The sequence below is a fragment of the Olea europaea genome, chromosome 8, assembly GCF_002742605.1.
Source record: "Olea europaea var. sylvestris chromosome 8, O_europaea_v1, whole genome shotgun sequence".
In the NCBI taxonomy this organism is placed as follows: Eukaryota; Viridiplantae; Streptophyta; class Magnoliopsida; order Lamiales; family Oleaceae; genus Olea; species Olea europaea.
The window spans coordinates 4,714,932-4,727,257 of record NC_036244.1 but is presented as its reverse complement, the minus strand read 5'-3'; the positions used below and the strand labels follow the sequence as shown (position 1 = coordinate 4,727,257).

The 12,326-nt window shown below is 34.0% G+C and overlaps 1 protein-coding gene across 3 annotated transcripts; it reads left to right on the top strand.

Moving 5' to 3' along the window:
- Positions 1-6,843: 6,843 nt before the first annotated feature.
- On the top strand, positions 6,844-12,326 carry LOC111398587 (probable methyltransferase PMT21). Of its 3 annotated transcripts, XM_023025558.1 has the most exons (9): positions 6,844-7,241; positions 7,483-7,526; positions 8,094-8,379; positions 9,125-9,273; positions 9,397-9,592; positions 9,867-10,077; positions 10,434-11,109; positions 11,204-11,281; positions 11,855-12,326. In XM_023025558.1, exons 3-9 carry the CDS (start codon positions 8,113-8,115, stop codon positions 12,069-12,071), a joined length of 1,794 nt encoding a protein of 597 aa, XP_022881326.1. In that variant the 5' UTR covers positions 6,844-7,241; positions 7,483-7,526; positions 8,094-8,112; the 3' UTR covers positions 12,072-12,326. The 3 variants fall into 3 exon arrangements, with proteins under 3 accessions (XP_022881326.1, XP_022881324.1, XP_022881325.1); XM_023025556.1 differs by lacking the exons at positions 7,483-7,526; positions 8,094-8,379 and adding an exon at positions 8,734-9,019 and having other exon boundaries at positions 6,845-7,241; XM_023025557.1 differs by lacking the exon at positions 7,483-7,526 and having other exon boundaries at positions 6,845-7,241.

Below are 12,326 nucleotides of genomic sequence, written 5' to 3'. Positions count from 1 at the left end.
GCTCAACTATGCACACAACACTATGAACAAGTCAAGAATTTTTTGCTTGAAACCTAATTATTTTCATAATGTTATTCATAATCAACGATTACAATATCTTGTCACAATAGTGGCATAATTATAATAATTTTAAAAAATAACTTTTAATAATACTATGTCATGTATGATGATTATTCCAGATGCTGACTATGAATAGTACTAATCCATTTTTTGGCATCACATTCAAATAGTGACTCGATAAACCTACCTTTTTTTTTTTTTTTTTTTTTTATAACGGGGGAACTCACATCCGCTACCCTTCAGATGTGTACTGGATAAGCTCTCGAGCTGAAGCAATAGCCTACAAACCACACTAATCGAGTAAACCGTACTAGGCAAATCTTGTGCGACATGCTTGACCAAGAAAGTGTTGGTAGAGGCAGGGGCAAACCCAGACGACTTGGGTTAGGAGGGCAAAAATAAAATTTATAGGGTATCTTATAATAAAAAAAACTAAGGAAAAAAAACAAGAAAAGCTAAGCAATAATTTTTTCCCCCAAAATCTAGGGGGTCAATTGCCCCTATAAACCCCCCCTAGGTCCGCCCCTGGGTAGAGGGAATTGAATTCGTGACCAAAGGCTTCCGCGCTCACCTATTCTACTAACTCGATCATCCTATGAGGGGCCTCGATAAACCTATCTTATTTTTATGCATAGTGTAATTCAACCGGCGCCGCTTATGCAGTTATGCCATGCCGTGGTGACTACGACATTTTGTTAGATAGTCTAATGTACACTCGCCATCCTCTCACATGGAGCGGCACATGCTATTACATGCCTTTTGCCTTTATTTTGGTAGGTTAGGACTTAGGGGTGGGGCATAAATAAATAATTATATTTCACTGTACTAATGACGCGTTGATCTCAACAAATTAAATAATAAATCAACGGCTGTCATCGTCTATTAATTATTCCATGTGGGCTTGCAACGTGCCGATGATTTTATTTCGACCATCGGATTATAGAGCCCCCTGTTCGATCTTATTGTATTGTGAACATGAGTTTTGTAATAATAATTTTGAAAAGTGTGTGGTTAAAAAGTAAAGAAATATTTTGAGTTTACTTGAAAATTATTTTATTGATCGAATATATGATTGAGGAAAAATAAATTTTATAAAAAATGAAGCCGAAACAAGGACACAAGATAGTTGGACTATACTACAGTTAAGAGCTTGATATTTTCATCCAGAAAATCCTGTGTGAATAGTTGATAAAAGAATATGTATCTAATGTTTCCGAGCACAGTAAAGAATCAACTCAAACTTATTTTAGGGGGAAAGTTCGATTTTGAGTAATCCTCGAGGTAACTTGGGATAAAGGTGTTCGACCGTGTTCGTCGAGCTTGTCTAATGTTTAAGGGATACGCTAAGATTGATTGTGCAAGATTTGACATGTATACTTAATCAATTACGATTGATTGCATAGGATTTTATGCATATTGATGCTGATTCATACTTGAATCTTTTTCGGTTAGATTTCATTGAAACTAAAGTTCTCGACTTTCTAAGATCAAGGGTCTAATTCTTGAAAAAGATTAACAATTCGGATCACATAAGGATTGATTGTCAATCATCCTTGAAACTTCTATATTTATTGTTTGAGTAATGCTATTTGTGGTCGTTCACTGCGGTAGTCGCCCTACGTGGCATACACATGGCAGGTGATTATTTGATGCATTAATATGGTAGTTTTTTTTATTCATTAATGCATCAAATAACCACCTGCCATGTGTATACCACGTAAGGCGACTGTCGTAGTGAGCGACTGCAAATAGTATTATTCTTATTGTTTACATAAGTATCTAGCTCAATTTTCAATTTTCTTGAAAATGAATTCTAGAGACTCAAACACAGTGTCTTGTTGACTTATCTTGAGTTTGTCATTAATGTACATGAAAAATAAGCTAAGAAGATAAGAGATGAGATATCTCAAACTTGACATCACATCGGAGTAGAAATAATTAAAGATTCGTTTTCTAGATTTTTTTAGAATAGATTCTTTCAAAAATGATATTTTAGGATAATATGTGATTAAAAAGTACGAAAAAAAATATGAATTTGCTTGTATAATTATTTTGCTGAAAGAAGATGTGATTAAAATTGAATTAAAAAAATAATTTTTAAAGAATTTGTCTTGACGTAGTCAAAATTGGTACTAGATAGATAATTGGTCAAACAGTTTAATATTTATGAGAATCACAAGGCTTCCCATGGTAAAGTGAATACTAGTGATAAAGTTTTCAATTGTAATAATAATGGCCGAGTAAAGAATAAAGTAGGAAAAGAAATTCAGACACAGAAACAAATGTGTCGGTCGTGTGGGGTTTCATTATTATTTCAGAAAGCGACGTCGTGCATGCTTATCATTTCTCTCATTCACTCGTATATTTTTCTTTTTTCTTTTTTTAATTTTTTCAGTAAGGGACTTAATTAGTGTCGAATTATAATTTTTTTTCCCAGCTATACAAGGTTACTAAGCCTCTGTTTGGTTCGAATTAAAATATGATTTTAATTTAAGTCAAAGTTAAACAATCAATATTAATCACATATTTAATATGTTCCACAACTTTTCAATCACACATTTGAAAAACTTCTATCAAAATTTAATTTTAATCCCCACATCTTTTCACGCGCACTCGAGATTGTGATGGAAATTAGTTGATGTAATGGAGCTCAAAAATATCAGAAGTCTAATTGTTTCTCGATAAATAAACTTTAATTTATTCTATATGAGGCCCACAAAGCTAGACCAAAAATTCAAGAGAAAAATCCATAAACCATGTATTAACTATGCACAATTCAAAAATCATGTTTAAAGTTTAACTAATGCAAAAATCATATTTTTATCTAATTAATTAAAAATATTTATTAATCAAATATAATATAATTACAATTATACAATTAATGATCACGTGTACACATTTATAGGTTATAGATTTATTTCCTGATCACATATCTTCAAATTTATTGGTCACAAATTATTTCGAGGTCACGAATTAAAACTTTGATAAGTCACAGATTATTTCGTGGTCACGGATCACAATTTATCCATCAATTTTATGAGTCACGGCTTATGTCATTGGTCACAAATCTAAAAAATTATAGGTCACGAGTCACAACTATAGGTCACAAATGGTTATAAATCCAAAATATTATAAGTCACGGGTCACGTATTTTTGAATGTGATGGTCACAAATTATTTTTTAGTCATAAAATGATCGAATTTCAAGGTCACAAATTAATTGTCGGTCACAGACATCAAACACCGATCTCGATCCACCTCAGTACATGGTCACAAATACTCCACCACCATTGCCATCTGAACCACACCATCGCCGCCTAAACTAAATCACCAACAAAAACTACCACCGTGTCCTTCACCACACCACCACAACCTCCAACAAAACACCGACCAAGAAAGCCAACCACAAACGCCACCACCGTACCCACATCCATGCTGTACAGAGTCCACCACCATACAAGACACCGTCATCGCACAAGACATCATCCAAATCCATCGCCAACCAAACACATCGCCACCACAACCTCACACCCGCAGCCAGCACTCTTACCACCAGCAGCACAAGCCCCAAAACTATTCCACACCCACTACAAAAATCAAATTCACAGTTGAAGACCGCCGCCGCCACCACCATTTTTGCAACACCACCGTCACCAAACTGCAAACAACAACACCACTGCACAAGCGCATACACCACCACCGGTCAAATCCACCACTATCGCCTGTAAGTTGTAACCTACCTAGATCGACTGTAACCCTATTCGTGGTCGCGAAGTAGAGGAGAAGAGAGCGAAAACCAATAGAATAGCCACAGGTGAGGATGCTTTTGAGCGTCACCTTCGTCGTGATCGTCGTTGTCATCGTGAATCGTTGCCGACGGTGGTGTTTCATGATCGAGAGGAGGTAGAATATGGAGATGGTAGAGAGAGAAAACAAAACGTGAAATTATGATTGGGGAAATTGAATTGGAAGAAATTAATATTTAAATTATTAAATCAATACCTGATTGTTGCATAATGAAACTCTAGCTCTGATGTTTGAATTGTGATGTTTAAACCCTTGGATTTATGTAATTTTCCCAAAATTCAATTTACTTGAAAAATCTATTTCAAACGGGCGAAGATAATTGAGTCTGACATCATGTTAAATTTATATAATTGTATTTATAGAGATAAGTAAGAGTAAAATTAAAAATATTAAAAACTCTATTTAACATGCAACTTTCCTAAATGCTTATATCAAATCATGTACACGCCACAATTGAATCATTCGAATGTCAAAAATATATTGAAATCAATCTTTATTGACTAATATTTTTTCACTTTTTATTTCATTTTTACTTTTCTTTCTCCGTCTACTTTTCGACTTGTACGATATTGAGTGCCTAAGCACGCAATATGTCTTTATTTGGTGTAGTTAAAAAGTTGATAAAAAAATTAAATCAAAGCTAATAATTAATTTTCAATACGAAGCCGCAAATTTGATCAACTTTTCAATTTCATGTTTCATCAAAATTTACTAAAAATATATTTTAACTACATGAAAAAGAAGAATGATATCATATGCTCATGGACCAAACATACTAGTTGATTTGTTTTCCACATGATGATGTAACAAAATATAATAATTGAAATGAGATTGCAACTTGGTCCAACTTCAAATGAAATATCAACGTCGAAGCTCAAACTTTTTATTTTGTTGTTAAAGTTCAAATAGCACTATCTATCTTTAGTAAGCAATAAGGTAAAGTAAGCTAAAAGAGTATGGTAATTAGTAGTATTGAGGTAAAGTAAGCTAAACGAAGTTCTCACGCCTAGGAATGTGAAATTGTGTTAAAGAATGTTTAATTTAACATTAATTTCACGGGTTTATTTTTCTTCCAATAATTTGATCTGAGACGAGTCATTTATGTAGTTTGTGTTAGAAATTATCAAAAATAAAAACTCGCTCATCAAATAAATATAGCAAATTAGTTTCATGAATTTAATGATTCATCAATCAATTGGTGTGTCATGTTATCGGTACTTAATATAAGCTAAAATTGCGACTTTAATCATGTAAAATTTATCATAAAATTATATTATAATTTATAAAAAATGACTATTAATGTTCAATGTTAATGTTGAAAATGATACTTAAATCAATATTCATTGATTGAGAGGACTCGGCTCCGCCTTTTTTTCCTCTCTCTAAAAAAGAAGTTATAGTTACCGACAAGGTACTACATAGAAAATAGAAAACAGGACCCCTGTCTATTGATGGCCCATTAATCACTAAAAATCAAAAACCATGTGAATTGGGATATATAAATTTGTGTAGTTCATGATGTCCTCATGTAGTAATGAAATTAAGCCCCTAGTTCGACTTTAAAATATTGATAAAAAATTAAAATTAAAATTAAAATTAAAATTAAAATTAAAATTAAAATTAAAAGTTTTTTTATTTATGTATTTTATGAAATTCATTATTTTTATCAACATTTCAATTACACATTTCATCAATTTCATCAAAATCTACTAAAAATATGGTTTTTAAATAAATCAAACGCAAGCCAAATTATAAATTATCCTAGCATTTTTTACTTTTCTAAAATCAATTTCTAAGATACTTGCATTTCTGTAAAATGTTTAAAAAATAAATTATCAAAACAAGTGGCCTTATTCCATAAGGCTAGTGGTGTAGTGCACATCATTTTTTCAATGAGAGTGAGGCTCGTCAGACGGCCAACCGTTGCGTCCTCATTGCTATCTTAGGAGGCATTAACGATTCAGCGAAAGACTTGTGGGTTGAATAATAAAGTTTTTAAGATTTTTTTAAAGAGAAACAATGGCTTAGATCACGAAATTGTGGATAATAATGAGTAATTGTTTTGAATATACGATTAGACTATAAAATTTGATTTTGATTGGATAGTAAGAGCAACTTTTAAATTACAAATAATGTTGCATGAACAGAGACTCAAACTCACGTTAACTCATTTTAATTTCTACTTCCAATGTATATGAGTTTACATGACTTAAAATCGTGTCTTTTATGCATGTATACCTTCCTCTTTTATTTTTTTTCTTTAAATTCGTTTTCTCATCAAATGATTCACACGAAATTTTTGTAGTTGGGCAATGGGAGATTAGGATTATAAGACATTTCCTACTTCAGTACTTCAACAATAACGAATCAACTTAACTGAAAAAATAAAGTTTTTATTTAGTTCCAAAATCTATTTTTTTCTTGGATCAACCCGTTTTGAGTAATATTACATAGTACTATTGATTTCAACTGTCTTATCCTTACCAATCACAGCATGATTATTTTTTATTGGATAATTAACTTTGCAAGTCGAGAAGAACAATGGATACTTTTTCGAGCGACATTATCCAGCTTCATATGTTGCCACACAAATGGATGTTTACCACTGATGAGATTAGACAACATTATTCTACATTTTTAATGTCTAATTTAGTAACGAAACTCTTGTTTATTTTTCATTATTTAGCCATTAAAATGAAAAATATGACTAATATTTTTCATTCTCATTCTTATTTTCATTCTCAAGTTATCATATTTGAATTTCTATTTTTTGTGTCAGACTCGTAACGACTATATTTTTCATTCTCACTCTTACATTAATGGGAAACAAATGGGCCCAAATTTATAAAAAAAAAAAAAAAAGGAAGGAAAAAAATGCCAAAGTAAATTTAAATAGAAAAAGAAAAAATAGAGAGAAAAAAGTGGAAAAGAAACAAAAGTCCACACAAATCACTCTCTTCCTCATCTTTCACCCGTCATGACATACTCCAAATTCACCCCCACAATGAGAGAGAGAAGTAAGAACACAGAAAGAGAGATTCTTTAAAATTGCAATAAAAAATAATCCAGAAAGAAGACAGCTAGCGAGGCACAAGGAATGAAAAGTGTCGTTCATTATCAAGAGTTTATCTCTTTATATAATACAGATGCATTTTAGCATTTCTATATGTGTAAGAAGGGGCTGTGAGTCTGTATGATAGCAGGGTAAAGTCCCTCTCTTTCATTCTCTTCTAAAATAATTTCTCAGTGTATGTAGGAATAGGAGGGATCGCTCTTTTGCCACCCCTAAATTTTGTTGGGTTCTTGGATTCTTCAAAGTAAAGAGTTGTTCTTAACATTTGTTTTGATACTCTGTTAAGGGTGTGTGTATTGAAGGTAATTTCTGATTCTCTTATTATCTCGCACATTTATATTTTAGTCCTGTTCATGGCTCTGATTTTCTTGTTTCTGTGTCATTTATGGGTCAGTTCTTAATTCTGATTTACGCGAATACATTCATATTTTGCTCTCTGTTTCTTGTTTGAAACTCTGAATTGCCAATGCTATCTTCTTTTTTCGTTTTTCTTTATATTTTGGCATACATACTAATAGGGTTATCTTTATTTTTGGCCATCAGATCTGATTTTGGACTAGGGAATTTCTCTTTGCCTTGAAGTTAGGGTAATTCTACATTGAAAGATTTGATCATTAAGCCATAAGGAACATAAATATTGAATCTTTATTATTTTTTATGCATATATTTTTTTTGCGTTCTTTATTGCAAAAATCATTTGATTGGATCATTTATCTAATTGCAACTTTTATTATGGTAAGAAATGATTAAAAAAAAATAAATCGCAGCTGAGTTTCCGATTGTATGCTTGTGTACATGTATATAATTTTGTATGGAATGATGCTTTTTATCTTTCATGTGCTTTAGGTTGCTCTTTCACAATATATTGATTGAATTAGGCTTTTTTTTTTTTTTTTTGCGTAGCAAACTTTCGAATTTGAAAATTGATAGTATATGAAATTATAGCCATTTGAGTTAGCTTTCCAATGAATTTTGAATCACCTCAATTGGAATCCGTTCTAGTTCACTTGTAGCTTGAACTTTCCATTCAAGATCTGATATATCTCTTGAACTAAATCTTTCCCTCGACTAGCAATTATTGTTTGCACTGCCGCAGATGATTGTAAATTTATTGATCTCAACTACTGACTAATTTATAACTTGTATGTGAGCAGATAAATAAATTCTGAGATCATGAAGCACAAAGATGGAAAACCATTTCCACCCGATAAAAGTTCCAGGACGGTCCCCATGGCAATAGTTTTTTTGGTGCTGTGTGGATTTTCATTCTATCTTGGTGGAATATTTTGTTCAGAGAAGAACAAATATGTAACTGATGACACCACTGAAGCGATTGATACTGCCCAGGAAATGGCCACCGGCACTCTCCAAGCGAAAGCCGTAACCTTTTCCGTATGCAGCATAGAGTATCAGGACTACACGCCATGCACAGATCCAAGGGTAATTTTTAAATTTTTGTTGACTTATCTCATGGTGTTTAATCTGTCTTTTGATCTAAGATTTTGTTTTTATGCATTCAAATTTTATATGGATTACTTGATGCAGANTTCACAGAGGCCTCATATCCAGTTCATAATGGCTTATTTTCACCTCCAGATCTGCTTGAACCTTACGTTTTCTTTCTCCGTGGTATCCGTTCTAGTTCACTTGTAGCTTGAACTTTCCATTCAAGATCCGATATATCTCTTGAACTAAATCTTTCCCTTGACTAGCAATTATTGTTTGCACTGCCGCAGATGATTGTAAATTTATTGATCTCAACTACTGACTAATTTATAACTTGTATGTGAGCAGATAAATAAATTCTGAGATCATGAAGCACAAAGATGGAAAACCATTTCCACCAGATAAAAGTTCCAGGACGGTCCCCATGGCAATAGTTTTTTTGGTGCTGTGTGGATTTTCATTCTATCTTGGTGGAATATTTTGTTCAGAGAAGAACAAATATGTAACTGATGACACCACTGAAGCGATTGATACTGCCCAGGATATGGCCACCGGCACTCTCCAAGCAAAAGCCGTAACCTTTTCCGTATGCAGCATAGAGTATCAGGACTACACGCCATGCACAGATCCAAGGGTAATTTTTAAATTTTTGTTGATTTATCTCATGGTGTTTAATCTGTCTTTTGATCTAAGATTTTGTTTTTATGCATTCAAATTTTATATGGATTACTTGATGCAGAGATGGAAGAAGTACGGTCTTCACCGGCTTACTTTTCTAGAGCGCCATTGCCCTCCTATATTTGAAAGGAAGGAATGCTTAATTCCCCCTCCTGATGGCTATAAGTTACCCATCAGATGGCCTAAGAGCAGAGATGAATGCTGGTACAGGTGATAGGCATTTTTCCAGAACTTAAAAAGGAAAATTTCATCTAGAACCAGTTTGGTGAATTTTATGGATGACTATTATCTTCCATAAAATCTTACTCAATTTATTATTTAAATTGATCTCAGAAATGTTCCATACAACTGGATTAACAAACAAAAGTCGAATCAACACTGGCTTAGGAAAGAAGGGGAAAAGTTCTTCTTCCCTGGTGGCGGCACCATGTTCCCCAATGGTGTTAGTGCTTATGTTGATTTGATGCAAGATCTGATACCGGGAATGAAAGATGGAACTATTCGGACTGCAATTGATACTGGGTGCGGGGTAAGTCCTCTTCTTTTTGTGCTTGTAATCTAATACGATCTGTTTCTTATTAATGTCAACACATTGGTTCTAAAAGATTAAAATATCGTTATTTACACTATTTATATACCAACAACCTTAGACCAATGCTTGCGGATCACTGCTACCCTTTCTAATGCTCGTGGAAAGTGAATATTGTATGTAATATAAGAGAGAGGAAAATTAACCTTCAGAAAACATGTAGTTGTTAAATTTATCGTTGAGATTCATTTTTGTATTCTCTTCACGTGTTTAGGTTGCAAGCTGGGGAGGTGATTTATTGGATCGTGGGATTCTAACAGTCTCGCTTGCCCCGAGAGATAATCATGAGGCTCAAGTTCAATTTGCTCTGGAACGTGGAATTCCAGCAATTCTGGGCATCATCTCGACACAGAGACTTCCTTTCCCTTCGAATTCTTTTGACATCGCACATTGCTCAAGATGCCTTATTCCATGGACTGAATTTGGTAAACACCTTCACAGAGTTCAAAATTTAAACAAAGATTCTACCATCCCACATAAGTTAGCACTTAGGACTGTTTTTGTTTTTCTCCCCTGCCTCCAAACCTCGTTCGTCTGTTCAAACTTCAACATGATAAGTTAAACATGAAATCTTGTTCAAGTATGTTGTCAACGCCTGTGATTCTTAACAGGCTTGAGGTTCTCTTGATCGTTAATGTACTTATTGTGTTTTTCCTTGTATATGTCTCCATAAGATTGTCATCATGGTGGCTAGGATCAACGCTTGAACATTTAAGTGTGGTTGATTTACTATTATCATAGGTTGATGTTAATCTTGTATTCTAATTATCATCATTTTCAGGTGGAATTTATCTTCTAGAAGTGCATCGTATACTTCGGCCAGGGGGTTTCTGGGTACTATCGGGTCCCCCAGTAAACTACGAGCACCGGTGGAGAGGATGGAACACAACTATTGAAGAACAGAGATCAGATTATGAAAAGTTGCAAGAATTGCTAACTTCAATGTGTTTCAAGTTATATAACAAAAAAGATGACATTGCTGTTTGGCAGAAGTTATCTGATAACAGTTGCTATAAAAGGCTTGAGAACCCCGACATTTACCCCCCAAAGTGTGATGATGGTACCGAACCAGATTCTGCATGGTACACTCCAATTCGGCCCTGTGTTGTTTCTCCGAATCCCAAGTACAAGAAAGTAGCTTTAAAATCCCTCCCAAAATGGCCACAAAGACTTCATGCTGCTCCAGAGCGTGTTTCTGATGTTCGTGGCGGTAGCGATGGTGCTTTTAACCATGATGACAGCAAATGGATAACACGGGTGAAGCACTACAAGAAGTTGGTCCCTGCAATCGGGACGGATAAAATAAGAAATGTGATGGACATGAACACTCTGTATGGAGGTTTTGCTGCTGCTTTAACTGACTATCCCTTGTGGGTCATGAATGTAGTTTCCTCCTATGCTGCAAATACACTTCCTGTTGTGTATGACAGGGGCCTCATAGGAACCTACCATGACTGGTAATTTTCGTGGAAATTGAAATGATGTATCTGCATAAATGTTCTCATGTTACTTGTCTGAATTTTATTGACTTGCTCTATCATAATTTTCCAGGTGTGAGGCTTTCTCCACATATCCTCGAACATATGATCTCCTTCATCTAGATGGTTTTTTCACTGCTGAAAGTCACAGGTATGGCACCGACACCATCTTTCTTTGATGAGTTCGTGTAGATGTACATTGGTCGATACCATACCCTACAAATTATCAAATTCCTTTCCTATTTTAGAACTCTCAACTACAAATTAGGCGAACTGTTGGGGTTAATGATAATGTCCTGCAAATTCTTACAATTGCTAAGAAGAATGTGACCTCAAATTGTTCGATTATTATTTTCAATTAGATGTCAGTACATCCGCTACCTTATTAAAGTTTCTAACCAAACTGCATAATTTACAAATTAAATCATGCTTAAATCTAGATTGCCTTGAACACCTTGACCTAGTAGTACAATAAAATTACTTGAGGCCAAAGGTCTTGTGGCTGCATCACACTTGTTCTTATTTTCATTGCATAACCATTATCTCATGGCATCTTGGTAGGGAGGATTAGATAGCACTGGAGCTAGTACGGAAGAAAAATAAGCTAAAATCTTGTTTATTACCAAAAATTCACTTGCAAAATGATGTACAATCAGTGAAGGCTTTTCTTCAATTGCTTTTTACTAGCAAGAATTGTAGTATTGACATATTTATCCATGGCAAGGTGCGAAGTGAAGTACGTTCTTCTTGAGATGGATCGAATCCTCCGGCCAAATGGGTACGTGATCATCCGGGAATCGAGCTATTTTGTTGAATCTGTTGCTACCATAGCCAAGGGGATGAGATGGGGATGTCGTAGAGAAGACACCGAATATGGTTCTGATAAGGAGAAGATTCTAATTTGTCAGAAAAAACTATGGTATTACTCTAAGCAAAATTGAAGGGCATAAATCAATAAATACAAGCTCTGCACACGTCTCTTATAGAGATAAGGCATATTCATTATACTGCAATATAGGAGAGATTGAAACTTGGATACCACTCACAGGAAATGCTGTTAAGTTCTTGTTTTGAAACTGTAGAATTAGCCAGATAATAACAAGGTTTATCTGATTTATAGTTATTATTTGACACAAAATATTCTTTGTAAGGCTCTTTGATGATATTTTATTGTATTGTTTGGATTTTATGATTAA